General features: G+C 41.2%; 1 protein-coding gene across 1 annotated transcript in view; it reads left to right on the forward strand.

Annotated features, from left to right (window-relative positions):
- Window positions 1-27,141, forward strand: part of GRIN3A (glutamate ionotropic receptor NMDA type subunit 3A) — a 147,990-nt gene that overhangs the window by 76,429 nt on the left and 44,420 nt on the right. Inside the window, exons 2-3 of the mRNA XM_058168039.1 lie at window positions 3,986-4,590; window positions 9,054-10,101. Coding sequence (XP_058024022.1) covers window positions 3,986-4,590; window positions 9,054-10,101 — 1,653 coding nt within the window. The remainder of the gene's footprint in view (window positions 1-3,985; window positions 4,591-9,053; window positions 10,102-27,141) is intronic.

Consider the following 27,141-nt stretch of genomic DNA (forward strand, 5'->3'; position numbering starts at 1 on the left):
TAGATAATTTTATGTACTATACTTAGGTCAGATGAGGAAAAACATTGTCTGTGGTATCGATACATCCCTAAAATTGTTGATGGCAACTCAAAGTTAAATAAATGTAATGATGTTATTGCATTAGAGTACAATGAGAATGTTATTGCATTAAATTTCAATGAGGATATCACATCCCTAAAACCATTGATGGCAGCCCAAAGTTAAGTAACAATTAAACAAATGTAATGACGTTATTGCATTAGATTTCAATGGGGATTCAACATTATAAGTGGATTTGGACTACAATGGGGACATTTCAAGAAATTCTCTCATTTTTCTGTGTCATTACATAAAATTATACCGTTCTCAGAGTAATTGGATTACTCTTTGTGGGGAGGGGAATAGCTGGAAGTTAGCAATTTCATGAGAAATTAAGCTTTTTTAAATGTGGTTTCATTTTATATGTAGCCTGATCTCTCATAAAGTTGCTAGCTCCTGCTGTAAGTCACCTGAACTGGAGAGCTGAATAAATGTTAAAACAAAATCTCCCATCGGAGATATTAAATAATACTGTATGTTGATGCACATTTAAAATTAAATCAGAATAATAAGTTTGAGTCAAAACCTATTTATATGAGTGGAAGCACTCCAGCAATTTGGGGGCCAAATTCTAGCTCAAGAATGCTGGTTTTCAGTTTCTACAGATAATGCTTCACATGTATGAACTGAGCAAAATAAATGTTTATACACACATTTTAATTCCAGTTGATATTCATTTTTGATGTTTAATCGTTGAACCATTTAGGGAGAGTCTGCCTTCCCATTCTCTGTCAGTATCAGTGTCAGGAAAATAAAAGAACCATTTTCAAAAGGGAATAGCACTTCACAGCATTTGGTTTAGATGGGCTTGATTTGTTATGCAGCAAAAAAAAATCACAATACTGTCTTCTGTCATAATTCAAACTAAACAAACATGTCCAAATACCATGAATGGCCTTAAGCTAAGGGCATTTACCAGTCCAGTATCTGATATTTTTTTTAATATAAACAATGCTGCACAATGATTAGATGGCCTAGCCCAGTGATGGGCTAACCTTTTCTGGATTGAGTGCCCAAAGCACATGTGCGCACCCAAACACCAAAAATTCAATGCGCATGTGGGCCCTCCGCATGCACCCCACCCACCCCCCGCACATGCGCACATGGGCCCCAAGCATGTGCCCCCCGCATGCATGTGAGGCCCCCAGTATGCACTTTGCCCCCCGCATGTGCCCTGTTCCCTGTGCATGTACACATGTCCCCCATGTGCAGCCCCTCACGTGTGCCCCGCCCCCTGTGCATGGATCACAGGGACACGAAGAACAGCAGGCCGCCGGGAGGCATGCATGCACAGCAGAGCTGAGCTGGGGCGACTGCTCGCGTGCCCACAGAGAGGCCACTGCATGCCACCTCTGGCACACGTGCCATAGGTTTGCCATCACGGGCCTAGACATTGATATTTCGACATATATATTTTTAACATTTTAACACACACACGCACACACACACATACTGAGCCATGCTGGCGCAGTGGTTAGAATGCAGGCTACTTCTGCTGGCTGCCAGCGGTTTGGCAGTTCGATTCTCACCAGCTCAAGGTTGACTCAGCCTTCCATCCTTCTGAGGTTGGTAAAATGAGGACTCAGATTGTTGGGGGCAATATGCTGACTCTGTAAACCTCTTAGAGAGGGCTATAAAGCACTGTGAAGTGGTGTTGTGTCTCGTCCGATCTCACCACAGCCGGGGCCTTCTTATCTGCTTCCGAACACAGAGGAATGTCCTAGTATGCCTCCCAGCCCCAGCCCTGGCTCCATGCCCAGACAGGCTGAAGAGGAGGAAGTATCTCCAGCCCCCAGCTCTGGCTCCATGCCCAGGCAAATGGAGCAACTAGACCCCTCCCCCTCCTCCACAGCATGTGAGCCTGAGGGAGGTCAATTGCCAACAGCTGCAGACTGGAGTGACCCTCGTGTCAGAAGACTTGATAGACGGAGGCAACAGAAGGAAGGGAGGGGCAGGCCTGGATAAGTGCTGAGTCATGGAGCCATACCCCATGGCCTATATAAAGGACCTGCTTTCTGGCATTCTCTGAGTCAGGCAAAGTCTAAACATATCTTGCTGAAGTCACTTTCTGGTCTCCTGCCTGCCCTGAGGACTTTGCTAGGACTTTGGCAGAGCTGCAGAGGCACGCTTGATTCGGATTTCCCTGACTCGGCCGTCAGCGGAGGAGTAGGACACGACAAGTGGTATAGAAGTCTAAATGCTATTGCTATTTTATTTTGTTTTATTAAGCTAGATGAACTGTGAACGTATACTGCTAGTTCATGAATGATATGCCATACGCTAAATAAATCTAAACTAAGCTTCTGCTTTGATATCAGAGGTAACTATTTCACAGAGTTCAGTTCTCAAAAAATGATTACACTGAGTCCAGTGGGATTTACTCTCAGCCAACTCTAGTTACATTTAGTAGGACTTCCTTATGAGTAAGCGATAATGAGAAAAGGGCCAAGGTTGCTAAGGGAGAAATCACAGTTTTCCAGGCTAAAGATGGTTTTATGTAAACGTATTTTAGCCTCTCAAAGCTACCAGGTTATCTGCCTAGTTGATTGGAAGAAGCTTAGAGTTTAGACCCATGTTTATGGATTACGGTTATATGTTAGATGTTCAGTTAGACCAGTGTTTCTCAAATAGTGGGGCGGGCCCCCCAGGGGGGGCGCGAGGCTCCGTAAAAGGGGGCGCGTTTGACCTTGGCAAACACTGTCATAACAAGCTAAGCCCCATGTTTACAGTCGCGCGGGGGGCGCGAAAAATGTTTTCTTCTTCCTAGGGGGGCATGACAGAAAATAATTGAGAAGCACTGAGTTAGACGTTGTACAGAATTTAGTACAACTGATAATAGAAAATGACCACTACTTTCCATTGTCCAAGTACTTCTGTTCCTTTGAGAGATTGACCAAAATCTCAGAGACATACTAAGAATTTCTAAACCCTTTTTAATGATGTTGACTTCTCAAAGCAAAGTTTCCACAAATGCTAGTTAGATGAATTATAGTTTCTTTTAATGGAATGTGTCACTGCAATGATGGCCAGTTTAACACAGTACTTAAGATACCAGGCTAAAAACTATGAGTTCTAGTCCTACCCAAAGCTATGTGGGTAGCCTTGGGCCAAGCACTCTCTCTCAGCCCTTGGAAGGAGGCTGTGGCAAACCACTTCCAAAAAACCTTGCCAAGAAAATTGCAGCAACTAATCCATGCTGTCCCCATGAGTCAATACAATCACAAAAGCATAGCAAGATTTTTAAAAATCACTGCATTGCAGTCAAGGGTATAGATGACAGTCTTGTAGAATTCATGGTCATCACCATTTTAATCCTGTAGTTCAGGACTATAACAGACATTACAAGGTGTTTATTGATTTAAATAGTGTTATCTCATATACATTTAATGAGCTTGCCTCTCTGCTTTTATAAAAAGGCCTTGAATACTTAACACCCAAATGATGTTAGGTAAGAGAAAGAGAAAGTGGATTTGAGTTTCTCTTATCATCCTTTAGGAATGACATCACTGGCTCATTATAAATTCTTGGGAGTATTATTATCACTGGAGGTTTAAATGCTGGGGATTCAGGTACTTATGGCTGGTATCCTATCCACACTTACTTCAGAATAAGCCCTGTTGAATTTCAGAATATTTAGAATATTTTGAGTAGATACATTCAAAATATTCAGAATATTTTGAGTAGATACGTTTCTAGGTTGCATAACAGGAATGCATCTGCCAATAAATTCTGTGGGCCTTACTTTTACCTAGAATTCTCTCCAAGATGAATCAGATTCATTTTTTAAATTTTCATAATTTAGGGATGTATTCCAGCAACAGAGTCGGCATACTTAAGCACACTGCACACACAATCTGAATATATTTCGAATTGAGACTCTCTAACCAATATTTTTCTTATTTTACAGAATCCCCTTCATCTGCAGTTGAGTTTAGAACGTTCCCTGAGTTTTGACGCTGATGTCACTTTTTCAATCTTGGCCTTGAACAACTGGTATAATTTTAGTTTGATGGTTTGCCAGGAAGAGTGGAACATCACAGATTTTCTCTTCCTTACTCAGCAGAGCTCCAAATTTTATTTGGGATCCATTATAAATATCACAGGAAACCTCACATCAGCCAGTGACCTCCTGACCTATCTACAGTTTCAACTGGAGAACATTAAAGATACAACTTCAACAGTGGTGATGTTTGGATGTGACATGGAAAGCACAAGGAGGGTTTTTGAGATAACCACACAATTTGGGGTTATGCCACCTGAACTTCATTGGATTCTTGGGGATTCGCACAATGTGGAAGAGCTGAGGACAGAAGGTTTGCCACTAGGTCTTATAGCTCATGGGAAAACAACACAATCTTTTTTTGAAGATTATGTGCAGGATGCAATGGAGCTGGTAGCTAGAGCAGTTGCTTCGGCTACAATTATCCAGCCAGAACTGGCATTGATTCCAAGTACAACCAACTGCTTGAGCACAGAGGCAAAGAATCTCACATCAGGCCAGTATTTATCAAAGTAAGAGATCTCTCTTCAATAAATGTTGTAAATATGAATGTCTCGTACAAAACTCAAGGATCAAATCAGATTTTTCTTCATGATGGTCTATCTCCAACATGTTCTTTCGGGTCTTCCAGTGGTGCACTCAGGGCCTCTGTAACTGAGTTCATCCACCTTGCTACTACTGGGTGGCTAGCCTAGGGGTCTCCAACCTTGGCAACTTTAAGACTTGTGGACTTTAACTCCAAGAATTCCTCAGCCAGCAAAGCTGGCTGAGGGATTCTGGGAGTTAAAGTCCACAGGTCTTAAAGTTGCCAAGGTTGGAGACCCCTGGGCTGGACTCTAACTCCAGAATTCCCATGAGGCACAGAAAATTCAGGGAGTTTAAAATATCCTCTGGATAATTCCCAGGTTGGGGAAGCTTATCTAAAAAGTGGCATGGGGATAGGCCTGATTCAGAGAACAGAAGCAGCAGGTGATTAACACCTATTCAGCTAATATTAAAAAATATTATTATTTTTAATTTGTTTAAAGGAAAAAAAACCACTCCTTTTTCATTAAAGGTAATTTCAACGTGAGATTTATTTCTAATGAACTGTAACTTTCACAGCAAAGACTGCATGAGTAGAGGGCAGCAGATTTGGGAAGTCTGATTGTTATCATAAGAAGGCAAGTCCATCCATTATGTATCTGCTGCCGATGAAAGACACTGAGGGCACTACCAAAAATCTAATAGTCACCCATAAATGGAATAAACTGGCCTGTAGCACAATGCCCTGTCTGTCTCTTCCCTTGTAAGCAAGAAGCAAGATCTGTCCTGTCTTTCATTTTAAGAGTTTTGTAATCCACCTGCAAAATCCTGCTATTAGATGGATTAGAAAATTGTGATAATAGCAAACTAAGGAATTGAAACTGCCATAAAGTATGCAGACTTGTGCAATATACATTTCCTGTTATAGCAGAGCAAGTGAGGAGAAGTTCCTTATGATTTTGTGGGTGAGAGATATCAGAGGGACACTAGTATCCAGGGTGGATTGCTGGGGGCTCACAGGGGTTCGGGAGAACGTCTAGCTAAAATTCTGGGCAATTCAGAAAACCCCCAAATCCCACTCCTGGCTAGCCCTGCCCACCCCACCCCTCCCAGGAGTCCACACACAGCCTGTTTTGGATGCAGGTAAGTGCAGGGCATGTACGAAGGCTCGGGGAGGGTGAAAAATGGGCCTACCAGAAGTTCAGGAAGGCCAGAAATGGGTCCGTTTCCAGCCTCCAGAGGGCCTCTGGAGCCTGGGGAGGCTGTTTTTGCCCTCCTGGAGGCTCAAGAAAAGCCTCCAAAGCCTGGGGAGGGCAAAAACGCCCCCCACCCCCAGTGCAGGATGACTTTTCTTGTGCTGTGTTTTTGTAGCAGAGCACATACCTTAGAAATCTTGCACTGAGAAAGTTTCTACTGTGTTAATTCCTAATCTTATGATTGCCCTGGTTACAGGGTAAAAAGCATTAGGATTTAGAAACCCCATCTAGTCTGTAAATTATGGCACTTTAATTATGCCATTTGAGTAATTAAAGCCCCATATGCGATTTGACTCACTGCCCATTCTCGTTTTTTCTCATTCTCGACTAAACTTTGGGCGATAAAGACAGAATTACCAAGTTACCAGGCTAATGAGTACAGAACAATTTAATTAACCTACCAGTGAAAATTTATTACTGCGACCCTTTTGAATCGTCAATATTTCAGCCCCCACAAAAATGCAACGAGTAATGAGCTTATGACTATGAATGACTACATGCAGTACTTTTAGTCACGGAGCTAAACTGAACTGATACACTAACAATACTCTGTATGAATATGACAAATGCACATCATAAAGGTTCAAATATTCAGGGAGCCATGATTAGAAGTAACTCTGCCTCATTGAAAACAGTCATTTCATGCTGAAAGAGAATGGGGTTGAGTTCACTCATACTGTCCCAGCACACAGCTTTCATCCATTCACCGGCAACTGTGTGCATAAGTAGTTCTCGACTTATAATCACGATTGAGTCCAAAATTTCTGTTGCTAAGTGAGATAGTTGTTAAATGAATTTTGCTCCATTTTACGACCTTTCTTGCCACAGTTGTTAGGTGAATCACCTAACATGTCATAGTAACACAATTGTGAAGTGAATCTGGTTTCCCCATTGATGTTGCTTGTCAGAAGGTAGGAAAAGGTGATCACATAACCCCAGGACATTGCAATGGTCATAAATGTAACTCAGTTGCCAAGTGTCTGAATTTTGATTACCTGACTGTGGAGATGCTACAACAGTTGTGAGTGTGGGAAATGGTCGTAAGTCACTTTTTTCCCTGCCTTGTAATTTCGAACATTCATTAAATGACCTTATTGTAAGTCAAGGACTACTTGTTGTCTGTGGCTGTTCAGAGACCCTGCAAATGAATGCCAGAATGTAGCATTTGTGTGCAGAGTAGAAAAATAAATGGGTACCCCCAAACACACTCAGAAATAGTGCTAGAAATAGAGAAGAAATGCCATCAAGTGAAAGAAGAAATCTCATTTTAACAAAGAACATTTCGCCAAATTAGGGAGCCAAAACAATTCAGGACAAATATGTACATATGCAGAAAGAGAAACATTTACATACATTAAAAATCTGATCATACTCAACAGCAAACAACATTCATGAATTTAATTGGAATAACATTATGACGAATACAAATAAATAAGCTGACTAAATGTACTTTGGGCACAAAAGTTCTGCTTCAGCGGGAAAGTTTAACCCACTTTCCATTTATCTGTTCTGCTACTTCCAAGTATAAATAAACTCCCCCTCCCCTACGTCTTATATTAGCATGAATGACAGCTCCATAGATGGTTGCATTCATCTCCATCAATCTATGGGATTTTCCTCTTGTGCAAATGTGTTCAAATGGTCCTTGTTTTCTGTTCATCCTGAAATAAATCAATAACCCATTGAGAAATCCCCGTAAATAAGGCTAGTGGGAGAGAAGGATGTTCTTATATTTTAACTAACATGAAAGGAACAGCTAGAAAACGTCTTGCTTCCTAGAAAAACAAAGCCAAGTCTATATAATATTTTAAAATGATGACTTGTTGCCCAAAACAAATTACTCCTTATTAACATTTATCATTTGAAAAATATTACAAACACAGAGGACATCCACTGTCTATAGCTCAGATAGCAAGGCATTTGGGTAAACAGGTTCTACTCCTTATTTATTTTATTATTCAAACTTATATACCGCCCTATCTCCCAAAGGACTCAGGGCGGTTTACAGACATATAAAAACATCAATATACAAATTAAAATAATCATTAAAAGACTTATTCTAATGCCAATAATTAATAATACCAATTATTAAAAATAGAAATATAAATATTAAAATCAATTTAAAACCCCTCTAAATTTAAAATCTAAGCCAGTCCTGCACAGATGAATAAATGTGTCTTGAGCTCGCGACGGAAGGTTCAAGATCCGGAAGTTGGCGGAGTCCTGGGGAGTTCGTTCCAGAGGCGAGCCCCCACAGAAGGCCCTTCCCTGGGCGTCGCCAGGCAACACTGCCTAGCTGACGGCACCTGAGGTCCCTCTCTGTGAGAGCGCACGGGTCGGTGAGAGGTATCTGGTCGCAGTAGGCGGTCCCGTAGATAACCCGGCCCTATGCCATGGGCGCTTTAAAGGTGGTCACCAAAACCTTGAAGCGCACCGAAGGCCACAGGTAGCCAGTGCAGCCTCGCGGGATGGGTGTTATCACGGGAGCCACGAGAGGCTCCATCTATCACCCGCGCAGCCGCATTCTGGACTAACTGTAGCCTCCGGATGCCCTTCAAGGGAAGCCCCATGTAGAGAGCGTTGCAGTAATCCAGGCGAGATCCTATTGTTCATCCAAACATATATGCAAATGATTTGTTCCCCTGGTTCTGAGGATTTCTGCATTTTGATTGTAAGCCCATATAGCATAGGCAAGCCAAGCTAAGCTAGAACTCTAGGTGAAGATGTTTGGGTGAAGCAAGCAAAACGTGTGTATTTCTGTTTGTTTCTGTGTCTAAATCCTGTTGAAGTTGTGATTTTGCCTCAGAAACTTCATAAATTTCAGCCCTGAAGGAACCAAAAAAACAAAACAAAACCCTATGGCACAAGGCGGACATATTAAAAAGAAAAGCTCCTTTCCATTCTAGAACCTTCAAAATGTATACAGATATTCATATAGTTCCCAAAGCATGGGACTTTCTTGCCTATTGTGGACTTGAAAAATCTTACAATGTAGGCCTCTCATTGTGCGATGAGAGCTGCAGGTGGAAGCACATGCATGTATCTTGTTCATCCCAAAGAGGCCTTCTCACTTTTGAAGAAAAAGCATAAATGTGGGGTTTTTTTTGGGGGGGGGAACAATCCCAGCTCCAAAAGATGTTAAAAGGTTCTGTCCTCTGAATATCTGCTCATAACTTCTTACTTTTGTCCTATAGGTTTTTAGCCAACACTACGTTCCATGGGCTCAGTGGCCACATTAAAGTAAAAGGTTCTTCCATCATTAGTTCAGAAAACAAATTCTTCATTTGGAATCTGCAGCACGACCCTGTTGGGAACCCAATGTGGACTCGCTTGGGGAGTTGGCAAGAAGGCAAGGTTGTCATGGATTATGGGATCTGGCCAGAGCAGGCTCAGAGGCACAAGAATCACAACCAGCATCCAACTAGGTTACATCTGAGGGTGGTGACGCTCATTGAACATCCCTTTGTATTCACAAGGACTGTGGATGATGATGGATTGTGTCCTGCAGGACAATTCTGTATGGATCCCTTGACCAAAGATTCAGCCGTGCTGGATGCTCTTTTTGAAAGCCTCCAAGGAGGCAATGACACAGTACCCACCAAATTTAAGCAGTGTTGCTATGGCTACTGCATAGATCTGTTGGAAAAGTTGGCTGAAGATATGAACTTTGATTTTGACCTGTATATCGTCGGTGACGGGAAATACGGCGGTTTGAAAAACGGCCAGTGGACTGGACTGGTAGGCGATCTTCTTGCTGGGACAGCCCACATGGCCGTGACATCTTTCAGCATCAACACAGCCCGTAGCCAAGTGATTGATTTCACCAGCCCTTTTTTCTCCACCAGTTTGGGCATCCTGGTGAGGACCAAAGACACAGCAGCTCCTATTGGAGCCTTTATGTGGCCGCTTCACTGGACCATGTGGCTGGGCATCTTTGTAGCTCTACACATCACTGCAATCTTCCTGACTCTGTATGAATGGAAGAGCCCCTTTGGAATGACTCCAAAGGGTAGAAACAGGGATAAGGTTTTCTCCTTTTCCTCTGCTTTGAATGTCTGTTATGCCATCTTGTTTGGGAGAACAGCTGCCATCAAACCTCCAAAGTGCTGGACAGGAAGATTTCTAATGAATCTCTGGGCCATTTTTTGTTTATTTTGTCTCTCCACATACACTGCTAATCTGGCTGCTGTTATGGTGGGAGAGAAAATCTATGAAGAATTGTCTGGAATACATGACCCCAAGGTAAGGAAGGGCCTTTCATTTACATATTCAGGTCATAAAATCATTATGTGTCACTTTTGTACCACAGCACAGTAATGGCAACTGGACTTGGTGTGGTAATATTACCTATGCCCTCTCTGCTGAGACTAGTTTAGTGTAGTTGTTAAGGTGTCAGGCTAGAAATAGATTGTGAGTTGTAGTCCCGTCTTAAGCACAAAACCAATTAGATGAGGCTTTGGGCTGGGCATTATCTCCCAGAAAGAAAGCAATAAGATGCCATTTTCAATAAAATGTTGACAAGAAAACTCTGTGTAGTCACTGAAAATTGAGTCTGACTTGAACATACACACACAAAAATCCTACCTGTTAAAGTTAAGAGGTTAAGGCGATAGTTCTTCTTTAATATGTATATAATATCATTTTAGGGACGCGGTGGCTTAGTGGCTAAGATGCTGAGCTTATTGATCAAAAGGTCAGCAGTTCAGTGGTTCGAATCCCTAGTGCTGCCGCGTAATGGGGTGAGCTCCGGTTACTTGTCCCAGCTTCTGCCAACCTAGCACGTAAAAAGCATGTGAAAAATGCAAGTAGAAAAATAGGGACCATCTTTGGTGGGAAGGTAACCACATTCCATGCGCCTTTGCTGTTGAGTCATGCCGGCCACATGACCACGGAGACGTCTTCGGACAGCGCTGGCTCTTCGGCTTTGAAATGGAGATGAGCACCACCCCCTAGAGTCAGGAATGACTAGCACATATGTGAAAGGGGAACCTTTACCTTTACCTAATATCATTTTATAATTTATTATCTTTATAATAATTGAGATTTTTAAACAAAATGCTTTGGCTTCATTTATAAGTAGGGAGACAAAGCATGATTGAGGCAGAAGATCCAGGGAGTGTAAGTAAGAAAACATTTCTAATTAAAATCCTCCAAGCTGGAAGCTGAATGGAAAGAATCTATTGAGATGACAGAATTGTCTTATAGTGGTATTTGGGAAGCTTTTGAGCTGTGGATCCTGAAGAAGTGGACAATGTCATCTGTGATCTGAATTCCATCATGTCTGGATTGGTTCCATGCTTCTCCTTGCTAACACTCTGAAATCTAGCAGTCTGCTACTCTCCAACATTCAGAAAAGCCTTCAAGACTTGTTATTTCCAACAAGGTTTTGATGGAATGTGCACTTGTAGGGGGAGAGGGAGAGATTTTTGGCTACACATAGCTTTCCAGAAAGAGATCCAGATTAAGAGACTATGCAATTCTGGCTGGATAGGAGAGAGGGGAAGAAGTTCTAGAGAGCCACACCCTAGAATCGCTCAGGATATATGTAGTAGGTAAGAAAGTTATAGCTTTAGTTTGGCAAGTTTCTGTCAAGTTGGCAGGATTCTGTCCTTTATTAGCAAATAAAGGGTTGGACTTGATTGGATCCCACTGTCTTGTCTCTGGCTATGAGTCTGACAAAATATCGGGATAGTATGAGGCCAGGGCCCGGAAAAGTTCCATGTGGATGTTTGGGGGGAGAAATGTGTTGTGACTGAGGGAAGATGGAAGTTTTATGATGGTTTTGTATATCTTCTACTGTTTTTTTATTGTTTGTTAGCTGTCCAAGGTTATGTTGAATAAGATAAGTGGCTATCTACTTTTTAAAAATAAATGGAAATTAATAAATAGACTAGTCAGGGATGGTGGTGGGAATTGGATCTGGAATGTAGTCAGTACTTTTTTGAGAGAATGAGAGATTCAAGAAGTCTTTGGAGGGGCATTGGTCGACTTTCATCTTAAGATTTCGGGCCTGGACCTGAATTCAACAGAACTGGACAATTATTATCATATAATTAACCCCCCCTTTGTGGAAGGTTATGGAAAAACTGGTTGGGCTTTAGTGTAGAGGACATGGATTAACTGAACCTTGGTAATATGGGTTCAGATCTGGGCACGGGAAAGAAACTCAGAAAACTCAGAAACTCAGTTGTTTGCTATCATGGATGATCTATGGCAGTGACGGCTAACCTTTTTGCCATCACATGCCAAAAGTGAGGGGAGCGCGGGGCACCCTCTCCAGTGCATATGTACCAATGGTGGATTGCTCCTGATTCTGTCCGGTTCTATAGAACCGGTAGGAAAATTGGCAGGAGGCTCCGCCCACCCATCCAGACCTCTTAAATGATGATCTGTACATGCGCAGAACCTTCTGCGACCCCCTTGCACTTCACCATTTTTGGCACGCGATGGCATGGTGGGCTTGGTAGGCCCATATTTTGCCCTTCCCAGGCTCCAGAGGCTTTCTTTGAGCCTGGGGAGGGTGAAAACGGCCTTCCCCACCCCCCTGCCAAGGCCATCCAGTGGCCGGAAATGACCCATTTGCCGACTTCCGATGGGGAAGAGCTGAGATAGGGCAACACTCATGTGCCCACCGATATGGCTTCGTATGTCACCTGTGGTACGTGTGCTATAGGTTCGCCATCATGGATCTATGGAAATGCTTGGATGGAGGTTATATGAGTGTCATCGTACTCCAAGTTCTTTCAGAAGCTTTTGTTATTGTTGGCCACGGTATCCTTCTGGACCACTTGCAAAGGTTTGGGAGTTGAAGGTATGTTATGATGGTTGCTATCTGAGTAGGTTGGACCAGAGAACATGAGAGGATGGGAGGAAGAGATCAGGCTGCAAACCGCTTTGTTATGGAGTGTCTCAAGGTTCAACCCTTTTTTTCAACATCTATATGAAACTACTGGAAAAGATCATTTGCTGGTGTGGGGGGGTGATGTGTCTTCAATATGCAGATCGTACATATCTCTATCCTGGGACTATTGGGAGATGTAGTGAAAGTCACAACATGGTGTTTAGAGTCTGAATACAGTAAGGGAAAACAGGTTCAGGCACAACCCAAAAAAGGTAGAGTGGTTGTTAATGCAGAGGATAATTGATTTCAGCAGTGTACCATCTATGGTTCATGATGGGGTTGTACTCCTCAGAAAAAGCAGACTTGTATCTGGAGGTCCTCTTGGACTCATAGGTTCTGGAGAGCTTTTGTAGAGTTTCAGCTGGTGTACTAACTGTACCCTTGCTTGTAACCCAATGCACTGAAGATTGTTGCTCATATCTTTGTTCTCTCTCAGTGAGCTTACTATAATGCACTCCATAGGGGACTGTCCTGGAAGTTTAATCAAAAACTTCAAAGGTTCAGAACGGAGTAGCATGCATGCTCAGTGGTCACTGGGACTGCCATGGAGCTGCACAGTTACAAATAGGTTTCTAAATGCAGTTCAAAGTGCTGGTCACTACCGAGGTGAAATCTAAAAATTTTCCCTATCGGTTCTATGGGCGTGGCTTAATTGGTGGGCGTGGCTTGGTGGTCAGATGACTGGGTGGGCGTGGCCAATAACAATAAATAATAAAAAATAATAAAGTATACAAAACAATAAGAGGTACCAAAAACCAACTTTCACACTTTATACACACACAACACAACTGACTCACACATACACACACACAAAATGCCACATACAGCTTTGTGAGATTTTGTGTGTTTGTGTAGTTAGAGTGAAACACTACAGAAACACACCAAATCTCAGAAAGCTGCACAAATATTTTATTTTATTATTTTATTTTATTCATATTTTTTAGATCAGGGGTCTCCAACCTTAGTAACTTTAAGGTTTGTGGACTTCAATTTCCAGAGTTCCTCAGCCAGCAAAGCAGGCAGATTAAGTTGCTGATTGAGGAGATGGATTAGCTAGCAACTGAATCTACCTGCCTGCTGAAACTGCTCCTTTCGGGCTGGGAAAGCCATGCTTTACATCAGTAATTAGGTAAGTGCCTTATTGCAGCCCAGAACCTCTTAAAAGGAAGTTTTCTACAAGCTCTTCGGCTGAAGAGCTTGCAGAAAACATGTTTTTTAAGGTTCTGGTGATGAGGAACTCAACTGGGATTGCCAGAGGAGTCTTTTAAAACTTTTTTTTTTTACAACCTCTTCGGCCAAAAAAAAGAGTTTAAAGGGTTCTGACGATCTCAACTGAGCCGCGGGATCCTCAAAGGCTTTTTTTTTTACTTTTAAAGGCATGTTTTCAGCTGAAGAAAAACTGCTTTTAAAAGTAAAAAAAAACCCTCTGATGATGGTGTGGCTCAGCAGGGGGCGGGGCCAGGGATTTTTGCTACCAGTTCTCCAAACCACCCACCGCCATCGCTACTGGATCGGTCAAGCCAGTCCGAACTGGGAGCATTTCACCCCTGGTCACTACCTATGAAGCCCTGTATGATGTGGATATATTAAGAACACCTTCCCCCAATAGTTACTGCCCATCATGAGGTGCCCTGATAACATTCTCCTCTGTAGCAATGTCTCTCTTCTAGAATGGCTTGCCCATGGAGCATAAATGCCTTCCTTCTTATGACCTCCTGGAAGCAGATGGAAAGGAGGTTCTTTCAGAGGGAATTTGGAGATTAATGTACTCAGAGGCACCATCTTCCATAATTCCATGATCTCATCCTTTTCCTTCCAAATAATTAGTATTCCGGTTTTGTATTCCATTTTTTACTGTGTAAGTTCCGGAAACTGCCTACCGCCTAGTTAGTTTCAGGTGGTGGGCAGATTTAATGAAACAAAATGGCTATGCCCTGCTTCGTTCAAGATCCATTGCCAACTGTTCATTCTACAGTGCAATGGTGGGTTTCAAAAAAAAAATGCTACCAGTTCTGTAGGCGTGGCTTGGTGGGTGTGGCATGGCTTGGTGGGCATGGCAGGAGAAGGATACTGTAAAATCTCCATTCCATCCCAATCAGCTGGGACTCGGGAGGCAGAGAATAGATGGGGGCGAGGCCAGTCAGAATTTTTACTACCGGTTCTCTGAACTACTCAAAATTTCCACTACCGGTTCTCCAGAACTGGTCAGAATCTGCTGAAACCCACCTCTGCTACAGTGGATTGCAAATATCATCATTTTTAAGGAATTGGATCACTCTGAAACGTATTTCCCTCTGCAGCAGTTTTATATTCTTTTGCTGATGACGTAACCTGACAATATTTCTTTCTCCTTTTTCTTTTCTTTTTTTTTAAAAAAGCATTTTCATTTCTTAAGTCAGATATTTAAAATCCTTTTTGGAATGACTTCTACAGATTTACTATAATGTGAACTGTTTCTTACCTTCCTCTGTTTCCAGACCAGAAGGGTCTCTTCCACTCCAGCCGAAGGCAGCAGAAGAGCAATTCCTTACAGTACTTAGAAATGTTCCAGTTCTTGGCCAATGCAGTGATGAAACAGCAGGAGGAAAATCCAGACCTCTCAAATTAATGGGTTTCTCCCCTCCCTGCCCTGATGTATTTAATTAACTGGAAAGCCAGCGGGTGATTGTTGTCCCCTTCTTAATAGGCTATGACAAATTCCCCCTTTCTTCCTTGAACTCTATTAGTGCTTGCTAGCTAAATAGAGTACATTTCTTAGGTGAAGGAACAACATTGGTGGGGGGAAAAGACCCTCCAGCATATACTTCCCCTAGTGGGAAAAATGCCATCTATGGATTTTTTTACTCTTTTAGGAGAAGAACGACCAGCAGCTGGATAGAAGCCATGAACTGCTTATTTGCAGGCCACTCACCATCTCTCGGTTGCAACTGGGCAGCAAACTACGGAGCATCTGTAGAGTAGCCTTTTGCTAATTTTTTTTTTATAAATGTTAATCCAATTCAGATTGATAAAGTAGAATTCAAACATTAACATAATCTGTTAAATATTTCTCATCCGTGGAATTCAAAAATGCTGGAAAGGGTAACTTGCACGCTAATATGATCTGCCCCTACTGGCTGCATGTCTCAGAGTCATCGCCAAGAAAAATGGTCTGTTGCCCCAAGAAAAATAGTTCACCTCTAGTCTAGGGCAGGGGTCTCCAACCTTGGCAACTTTAAGACTTGTGGACTTCAACTCCCAGAGTTCCACAACCAGCAAAGCAAAGCAAAGCTGGCTGAGGAATTCTGGGAGTTGAAGTCCACAAGTCTTAGATTTGCCAAGGTTGGAGACCCCTGGTCTAGGGCATGTTTATGTAGGGTTACCATATCTGGCTGAAATCATAGACAATCGAAGGATGCATCAAACAGACACAAGGTCTTCCAGTTCCTTCCTGTCATCTAATGGTGGTCCAGATTTTTAGAGCCAGGTTTTGCATCTCTACTCTTCACTAGCATCTTACCTCCAGAGACACTGGGGGTCAATTCTCATGATTCCCCCCAACTTGTATGGAGTCATGCTGCTTAAGAAGGATTGGTATTGTAATGCAGCGTACCTGAAAACCACCAGAAAAGAGAGGGTTGAAGCAAAAGTTTATTGTATGTAAGAATTCATAGATTAGTTTCTATGCTGGATTTCCTATTCCAAAATTACAAGTATTTCATTTCCTTTCTCTTCTCTAGCTTTACTTGTATGTTTTAGGGCTGATTTTATCTTAAGGGACAGTTCAAATAGTATATTAAGAGACAGACTGCGGATTTGGATTCAGATTCAGAAACTGAATGGCTTGACCAAGCTGAGTTTCAGCTTGCATCATAGGAATTAACAGAAGCAAGTACAAAAAGTTCCATCAGCTGTTCTATAGATTGAGCTAAACCAATGTTTCTCAACCTCAGGAACTTTAAGTTGTGTGGAATTTAGCTCCCAAAATTCCTCAACCAGCATGTTGGGTGTATTTGAAAAAAAGGCTTAGCATGACTTAATCAAGTGGTCAAGGTGATACTCAAGGCTATAGGGAAAAATGGCTTTTGTGGCTGGCTCTTTGGGCCAAAGAATTTGGGAATCTCTCATATGCTGCTGCTGGGTTACCTTGACATTGGGAGCTGGAAATGTGATTTGTGATTTTCCTAAATTTCAGTTGTGTTGTTCCAGACTGTTTTGCAAAAAAGAATTCCTGTTTTCTATGCACAAAGTTTGAAGTGGTACAGTTGCAGAGGTGGGTTTCAGCAAGTTCTGACCAGTTCTGGAGAACCGGTAGTGGAAATTTTGAGTAGTTCGGAGAACAGGTAGTAAAAATTCTGACTGGCCCCGCCCCTATTTATTCTCTGCTTCCTGAGTCCCAGCTGATTGGAGGAAATGGGGATTTTGCAGTAAACTTCCCCTGGAGTGGGGAGGGAATGGAGATTTTACAGTATCCTTCCCCTGCCACGTCCACCAAGCCACACCCACCAAGCCATGTCACGCCCACCAAGTCAGTAGTAAAAAATGTTGAAACCCACCACTGCACAGTTGGTGCTATTTCAATGAAAGATTTATGGCTGTCATAAAGCCTTTGCATTTCTTACCGGAAACTGGCTGTGTATATACCTGACAGCATAAAGCAAAACAAAAGGATTCAAGATAGAGGTAGCAGGAGGGTTAGAAAAAACAGCTTCTCCAAAAATATTTGGAAATGTTCTGTTGGTGAGATCTAGTGGTCTATTATGTCTTTCTCCAGGCAGAGAAACAGTGGTGGGTTCTAACCGGTGTTACCACCAGTTCGCTTCACGCAAGCGCATTGAATTGCCAAACAGCTGAGGCATGGCAATCCGCTCTGCCATGCCTTTCAGCTGGGCTAAAAACAAAGGAATAAAGGTAGGTATAGCACGGGGGCAGGCGGGAGGGCACAGCTGACGGTCGGAGCGAACCGGTTCACTCTCACATCAACATTTCCGCTACCGGTTCTCCCGAACTGGGGGGAACCGGTAGCAACCCACCACTGCAGAGAAAGGATGGGGCAATTTCCTAGCTATTCTGCATGTTGAGTTAATATCCAAGCATTGATAAAGGCAAGTGCAAGCTGTAAAAAGAAAATGTCTTACCCAAGGCTAGCAATATTTTGGGGATTCCCAGAAAAATAAAAAGACAATCTTCTTTTGCACGCCAACCTGTTTCACTGCTGTTGCTGTGTATGTGTTTTCCATCACATCAGACTTGCCTCTAAATTGTGTTGGCTCGTAAAAGTAATAATCCCAATTGTTAATCAGATGGGGAGAGAGGGAGGGGGGAGGGAGAGAGGGAGGGAGGGAGGGAGGGAGGGAGGGAGGGAGGGAGGGAGGGAGATTTTCATCTTTACACCAGCTTGGTGATCTGATGGCTTTCCCAACATTGGGTCTCTCTTTCACTTTGCCTCTGGCAATATGCAAAGTTTCATCTAGGAATAAAAAAGGCATCACCTCTTCTGTGCTGAGGACATTTCTTTTGAAGCAACTTGATGTATTCCACCAAATCAGAATCTCTCATTATACAAGGGGGCATAATTTCTCACTGATTTCCATCCTGAAGTATTTCCCAGCTTAAAAACCAAATAGAGAAAGGATCACCTCTGGGAAAGGTGCATTGTGAAGCTATTACTTACATTTGATAAGACAATTACAGTTATTAGCATATTATGGAAAACTGAATGCAAACATGAATATATTTGGAACAGATGCAGAAAACATACATAGGGTAGGGAGTGTTGTACAGTAAAAGATACAGTAACATACAGAAAATAATGAAGATTTATTTCCACTGGTGATCTAAAAATGTTTTGTAAGTAAATAAAAGATGCAGTAATACTCACAGGGAAAAATTTAGCATGGTCGAACAGGTATTGTAGATCACATGAGTTCTTCCTATGCCAGCTTTAGTATGAGAATAGTGGTTGTGAAAAGTACCAATTTCGTTCCATTTATTCATGAGATGTAAGTTTCCTATATTACTAATGAAATATAGGGATTTGTCACTGCAAGCATGCCAAAGCTTGTAGAAATTCAGCCAACATATAGGAATTCAGCCTACGCTACTATCTTTTGACAATCATCCGTGGTGCCAATAGATTTTTAAATATCATTTTTATTTGTTCTTGCAACATTGAAGGCATTCAACTTTTCTTCAAACTGGGATCCTATCTGAAGGCTTTTTCTAGTGCCTATCAATTTTATCACAGAAGAGAATTACAATTTGTATTTTTGGTCTGTTGACTTTAGGTAAAGGTAAAGGTTCCCCTCGCACATGTGTGCTAGTCGTTCCTGACTCTAGGGGGCGGTTCTCATTTCCGTTTCAAAGCCGTAGAGCCAGCGCTGTTCGAAGACATCTCTGGGGTCATGTGCCGGCATGACTCAATGCCAAAGGCACATGGAATGTTGTTACCTTCCCACCAAAGGTGGTTCCTATTTTTCTACTTGCATTTTTTATGTGCTTTCGAACTGCTAGGTTGGCAGAAGCTGGGGCGAGTAACAGGAGCTCACCCCATTACACAGCAGCACCAGGGATTCGAACCACTGAACTGCTGACCTTTCAATCAACAAGCTCAATGTCTTAACCCCCTGAGCCACCGCGTCCCTGTTGACTTTATCATATAATTAAGGTACCGTAACACAAAATTGAGCCAATGTGGGGGTTTAGGATTTAGAATCAGGAAGCAAACCAGAGACCTATCACCACCTGCAAATGACAATTAATGTGATGGAGAAGTGGAGAGAATACTCATAACATGACACAATCATTCCTTCCTTGTGCTTATTATCACAAAAGGGTGGAGAAGAAGTGTTTCTCTACCGGTTTCAGTGAAATCCACCCCTTGGCCTTCTGTGATTGACAGGAAGCAATGAAAAGTAAATGAGCCGAATGGCTGATCCAAAGTTGTTTAGGAAACAAACATAGATTATTTTATCCCCGTTCGTATATAAGGTAATGAGAACTGTGTTGTGCAAATTGGACTGTCCTGTCATTTTTCTTCCAGTTCAGCTCTTTTGCATAGTGAAAATTATAGTATGGCAGGCTAATGCATAATGATTACAGTGTGAATACTCCTTTTGACAGTGACGCTCCCGGAGTGACTTTGCACTGTCACCATTTGTCAATGCAACCTTCCTTTCAGGGCTGCTGTGTGACTATAAAATAAGAGAGGGCATCAGTGTGCGCCACCTTGAGCTCCTGGAGGAAATCATGGTATAAGTGCAATAATAAATGCAGGGAAGATAAATTGTAAATATGTATTTTCATGCTTTAAAATATGGGTGAGGAGAAAAGAGTCCCCAAACCTGGCAGCTTATTGAATTAGTTCACCTTGTAAAATGTATTTTTTTTTATTTATTTATTTAGAGAGAGAACACACGCAGCTGTAAATAAACATGAGTGTCTATATCATATGTAGATATGGGACAGAAAAAGAAATCCTGGCAAATTTGCATTTTAGAATAATAAGAGGATATATTATGAAACAGCGTCTTTAATGTGAAATCAGGCTAGAGTATGCAGCCACCAAACTTACTGAAAGTAGTGCATATATTACATTATTGTTTTTGACTTTCTTGTCTCTTGCCAGGCAAAATCCACCTTAAATATTCTACATTTCGCTGGTAAAAATTTGTGGGATTTATTAATTTTTATTGTAACGAATGCTAAAACCTTTTCATGGTACTCGACAAGGATAATATGGGGCTGGCAGATGGCAGGTATGATAAAGTCCCCCATGAGCTTTCAAGTGAAGGAGCAGTCTGTGCTGAAATATTAAAGTGACTTTCTGACCTAGAAAGCTTCAAAACAAAACCTGTCTTTGTCCAAGGTTGCTGTGGCCAGAATATATTGGTACCTAACCAAAAAAAAAAAAAAGGCACACACACAAAAAAAGTCAGATGGCAACAGGGAAGTTTCCCTTCTTGACAAAGTACACAAGAAGAAAGAATGCTGGGTAGCCATGGAACTCATGGGAGCTCTTCAACAAAAACATGTTTCAATCAGTGGTGGGTTTCAAAAAATTTTACTAGCGGTTCTGCGGGTGTGGCTTGGTGGGCGTGGCTTGGTGGGTGCCGGAGGGAAAGGATACTGTAAAATCTCCATTCCCTCCCCACTCCAGGGGAAGGTTACTGCAAAATCCCCATTTCCTCCCGATCAGCTGGGACTCGGAAGGCAGAGAATAGATGGGGGCGAGGCCAGTCAGAATTTTTACTACCGGTTCTCCGAACTACTCAAAATTTCCACTACGGTTCTCCAGAACTGGTCAGAAGCTGCTGAAACCCACCTCTGGTTTCAATCCTAGCCATGCTGGATGTGCTTGGGGAAAGCTGGAATCCTGGACTGCTAACATCCAAAGCTCCAAAATAGTGTTCAGATTATATGGAGAAGTCCCTGCAGGGTTTTTTTGGCAAGGTTTTTCAGAAGTGGTGGGCCCTTTTGAATGGTCACTAAATGAACTGTTATAAGTCGAGAACTACCTGTATAATGAAGGCCAAATAGGAAAACATCATTGTAATGTTCAATATTCTGATTCCATGCAGAAAGAGATTTCAACCCAGTATAATCATTTTGCCATGATCTCTCTTTGTCATAGTTGCCTTATTATAACTCTCAGTGTAAGTTTGGCTAAAAGGAAATGCATAGTTTTCCAGATATTTCACAATCCAGGAGTAATTTGACTTCGGGATTTCCCCATTCCTAGCCAAACTCTCTGATTAGTCCCGAAGACTAATTGATAGCCTGGTTGACTTTAAAATGTAGTGCATTTCAAATACAAAGACCCACATAATTCATTTAAAAATAAAACAGCAAGTTTCTATACCTCATGTTTATTTAGAATTGGATGGGCAACATCTTCAGCAATTTTTGAAATCAAACTGTAGCAAAATTAAATTTCTTGCAGAATTGAATGCAGATTTGGAGTAGTAGCTTTATCCTGGCAACGATATTGAACTGATTGCCCATCATCTTAGTTTGGATTTGATTAATACCTAATACGGAACACAGCCCAGGCATTTGCAGATGGGGCTAAGCACTCTGATCCTGCTTAACTTCTTCAAGAGAGATGCTACTATCAGCTGTACTTTAGGTTGTTTTTAAGTTGTACACATTCATATGTAGCTTTTTTTCACAGCTGTCTGGAAGTCAACTGCCACTGTCTTATTTTACAATATTTTTTTTTACTTTCAATTTTAAATTATAGTTAAGAAATTTCTTGGTAGAGAACTTCCAATTTCAATGGAAAAGGAAACATCAAGAGTCTACTAGGCAAACCATTTTATTGGGGTAACTTCAGCCCTAGTAATAAACTTCAAATTATTAAGTATTTAGGGAATTACTACAGAGGGAAGACTGGTAACACAGTACTGCAATGTCACATTATTGAACTCTCCTGTAATATCTCATAATTCTGAGAAAGTGAATTAATTTCATGCATTCATGATTTTTATGGAGATGCCCTAAAAACGACAGCATTTCACTGAAGGGTTCATAATACAAAATCATTCTTTTTAGATTTTAATTTTTTTTTATATTTTATTTGCTATACCCAGGTGCCTCTATCACTTGTAATTGCACCTCCAATCCATTCTCAAAGACCCTACAAAAGAGTCAATTCTTCACTGCTTTTCCAAACCTTAAGAAGGGACAGATCTATCCTTATTTCCAGGGTAAATTTTTCCAGAGGAACAGGGGCCATGACCAAGAAAGCTCATCTCTAGATTGCCTCCTGTCAACATTCCCTTGGATAGGGGTCAGCAACCTACGGCTCTGGAGCCATATGTGGCTCTTTCATCTCTCTGCTGCGGCTCCCTGTCACTGATCAGCTCCACAATTGATAGGACTTTTGGTTAGGACAGGTAGAGGAAAAAGGACGCCACGCTAGGTGGAGACTCTATGGTGGGGGAACCAGACTTCTGGTCAGCTCCAGAATTGAATGGGGAGCTTCCGGTTAGGACCTTTGTGGCTCTTTGGATGTTTAAGGATGCTGACCCATGCCCTTGGAGGTAGGACCTGTAAGCCATATTTATGTTTGTTTAAGCCTTAGATCCCATTTAAAATCTTCTTAGGGCCTTTGAGAGCCAATGCGATATAATGGTTGAAGTCTTAGATCACAGCTAGGGAGATCAGAATCCAAGTTCACTTTCAGCCTTGGCGATTTGGTCAGTCATTTACTGTCAAGTTCACCAGCCTAGAGTTTTTATGTAAGCTCCCTGAGCTCCTGAAGGAAAAGTGTAATATAAATCAAATAAATACATGCATCCTATGTGCAAGTGGATAGCTTTCATTAAGTCATACCTCTCTAGGTGTTGTAAAATGACAATTTTCCATGTATGACTGATAAGAAGACATCAGGCTAGGAAAATATTTGAAAAAAATGCTTTCTACTGGGCTTCTAAAAAGAGTATATTCTGGCAAGTACATGGTAAATGAACTAAAAAGTTTAGTAGTAACAAAAAAAAGCAATCTAAATTCAGATAAGGATCTAAAGCAATGAAGGATGGTAAATGAGTTCAAGATTAACATTCTGGAGAATCAAAATGGAAACAAACACCAGTTAAGACTATTATATGTCACTGTTGTTTGGGAAGTGATTTTAGACAAGATCGGTAGCTCAATTTCCAGAATCAAGAAGCTTATTACATTAGGAGCCCATCACTAGGATGTGTAGTAACATTCTTAAGTTAATCAGGTGAAATATTTTGTACCAGAAGAGCTACTTGAAAATTCCACAGTAGTGACACTAGCAAATCAAGCATGCCAATTTCTCTGTTAGTAGAGGAATAGTCTACAGTTACTGATGGTACAAGGGACAAGTTAATTTTCAATTCAGATAATTGAAGGTGAATTATCTATGAGAAAAACTACATGGTATTGATCAGTCCACAGGAGTGCTGATTTACTACCAATTTATCAGATACTTAGGAGCCTAGAACTTGGCAGCACAAGGAAACAACAGACAATCACCAGCCATCAACACACCAATCAACCAATAGGAAGGCACCAATAAATATGATGTGTAGAATAGCCCAAAGCACACATTCTGGTAGAGAGACGTTCCTTGAGAATGGGCTCCAACACAAGTCCGAATGCTCGGAAAAGTAAACCTCTGGTTTTGACCGACCCTAACTGGATCTTGCAAGAATATATTATAATTAAGAACCAGTCTTTTTCTACAGACTAAATTAGATACATATTGAATGTATTCTTAGGTCAAATGTGAAAATAGTATTGGTTGGACGGAGGTTGATGATAAGTACTGAAAATGTGATGGTGGTAATTTTTTCTTTTCCTTGCTCTGTTTCTCAAAATATCTTTCCTTTCAAGTTGGCATTTGCTAAGAAAAGACAGCTTCTATCATGGATGTCAATATTAATATTTATCAACTTTACCAGCTTCAAGCGGTGCACTTAAAAATACTTGCTAGAAATACTTGCACATTGAATGTAAAGATTCATTTAAAGTCCTCTTAATTTGGCCTCAGATTGGTAGCTGTGAAGTAAATAGTGCGGCTGAACATCTGCCTCACTGCTGTGGGAGTAGTATAACAGACTAGGTGGACCTGAACCAGCAATAGCACTACTTACAACATTCCCAAATATCTCCATTTAAAAGTGTGACTTGACAGTGGCTGAAAAATAAATTTCAGCAGTGTCAAGAAACAGAGATTATTAGGAGCATTTTTAGTTGATGCATAGAAGAAGGGCCTGCCCTCATTCTGGATTTTTTCTCTAAGAATGTATGTAACACCAGGGCCTCTGGTGGCTCAACAGACTAAGACAGTCTGTTATTAACACAGCTGCTTGCAATTACTGCAGGTTCTAGTCCCACCAGGCCCAAGGTTGACTCAGTCTTCCATCCTTTATAAGGTAGGTAAAATGAGGACCCAGATTGTTGGGGGCAATAAATTGACTTTGTGTATAATATACAAATGGATGAAGACTATTGCTTAACATAGTGCAAGCCGCCCTGAGTCTTCGGAGAAGGGCGGGATATAAATGCAAATATAATAAATAAATAAATAAATAAATAAATAAATAAATAAATAAATAAATAAATAAATAACTCCACACAACTCCTGATATATAGAAATGAGTAGCATTGCTCTTTTTTTCCTAGCAGGCAGCATAGCTATAATAATTTCTACAGATCATTAGATTGCAATAAAAATTCAAAAATGGATAATTCCACACTGACTCTTAAAGCTACACACTGCAGGGGAACCTCCAAAGAATCTCAGGACTATGGGATTGGTAATGACCAATCATTCAAGAATATGACATAAAAATGTTTTCTAAAATCTCCAGGAATTGAGTTTGATCTAAAGGTTTTTTCTCCCTTGTCTCTCGTGGAACAGTAGCATCTATGGTTTTTTGTTGTTGTTTTTAATTGTGCACTCTGATCAGTATAAAATGTTTGCACGTATACCCCAAATACATGTATATTTATAAATTGTTATACACACACACACACATATTCAACATTTTATAAATGTACATGTATTTGGGAGGGGGTGCAAAGATTTGTGCACACATTTGGGGGTGTATAGAAAGCATGCCCCCAAAAACATAATCTACAAAGATGAAAGAAATAAACAGATATAGTATTTCTTTCTGCACTCCAATGGATCATCTTGGAGTACTTGCATCCCTTTGGGAACTGAGTGAGGAATAAAAGAGAAATCGTCTTATTAAACAATCAAGACGAGAGGTATAGTAAAAGTGGATTCAAAAAACAAAGGGATTTTGTGTGTGTGTCTTCTTTTAATCTCCGTTATATCACAATGAGAGAGGGAGGGAGGGAGGGAGGGAGAGAGAGAGGGATGTGACATGATATAGGATAGTTCACATTTGGGAAATGAAACATTCAATCTCTGTCTTATAATTATCAAAGGTCCATGTGTGTCTGGATCACAGATTTGATAAAAAATATGATTTTTCTTAAGTATTTTTGGTAACATGCAAATTGCCTCACACGATGGGTAAAGTGCCTTAATTAAAAATCCATAGCCTGAGCCCTTGCAAAACAATATATTTAAAAGAGAAACAGATTAATGCTATAAATCCCTTCAAAGGTTATGAAATTGGCTAAATCAGGTTGTTAAATGGGCTAGGAGTGAGGGGATAATGAAAGGCAGGAGTATCACTGATTTCTCTCTTTTCTCCAGGAGAGCAAAACGTTGGTTCTATTTTTTTTTCCCCCAGAATTAAAATCTACATAAAATATTCAGCAATAAAGAAATTGTGGTTTAAATTGGACTAATAAAAGATCTGAGCAGCAACTCTCAACTATATAAAGCTGTGCATGGAATGGAAGACATGCTGTGCTCCATATGTGGAGCAAACTTATTGTGCTCAGTGATTCCAGCCACTCCATTTTGGTCTGGCCAGTTTTCAGACAGAGTAAGGGAGCTGCTGTCTGTCCATCCCAAGTTCCATCATTTCAGAATCTGGGTGGGTGGGAAATCTTGACGTTCCATATATATGAACCATCTAGTTTTTAAAGCTACAGAGATGTGAAGACACACTGACATTTGTTATGATCTAGTGGCTGTTGAGGCATAATAGTTAGCTTCTCCAACCATTCATCCTAATATCTGAAGAAAGGTGTGTTCCTCCCATTTCGGGGGGGGGAGGGTGATGGTGGTAGTGGTGGTGCTGGAGGAGGAGGAGGTGGAGGAGGAGGAGGAGAATTTGCAAAAATTTTCAGTTTCTACCAGTCATACTAGGAAGGGTAGAAGAAAGGAGAGCAAATATATGTATGTGTGTGTGTGTATGTATGTATGTATGTATGTATGTATGTATGTATGTGTGTATATATATATATATATATATATATATATATATATATATATATATATATATATATATATTGATATATATACACACACACACACGTATGTAGGTCTTTGGTTATTCGGGTTTTCTCCCGCGTAAAATTGGAAGTGTCTTGGTGACGTTTCGACAAAGTCTCATTCGTCATCTTCAGGCTTCTGGGAGCAATGTGTGATCGAAGAAACAGCTGCGATCACACATTGTTCCCAGAAGCACGAAGCTGAAGCCTGAAGATGACGAATGAGACTTCGTGCTTCAGGCTTCTGGGAGCAATGTGTGATCGGAGAAACAGCTGCGATCACACATTGTTCCCAGAAGCACGAAGCTGAAGCCTGAAGATGACGAATGAGACTTCGTCGAAATGTCGCCAAGACACTTCCAATTTTACACGGGAGAAAACCCGAACAACCAAAGACCTATATATATATATATTTGTTTTCTGAGGTTTTCACGGGTGTTTGTATGTAGGTCTTTGGTTGTTCGGGTTTTCTCCCGTGTAAAATTGGAAGTGTCTTGGCGACGTTTCGACGA

The sequence above is a fragment of the Ahaetulla prasina genome, chromosome 2 (genome assembly GCF_028640845.1).
Source record: "Ahaetulla prasina isolate Xishuangbanna chromosome 2, ASM2864084v1, whole genome shotgun sequence".
Classification (NCBI taxonomy): Eukaryota; Metazoa; Chordata; class Lepidosauria; order Squamata; family Colubridae; genus Ahaetulla; species Ahaetulla prasina.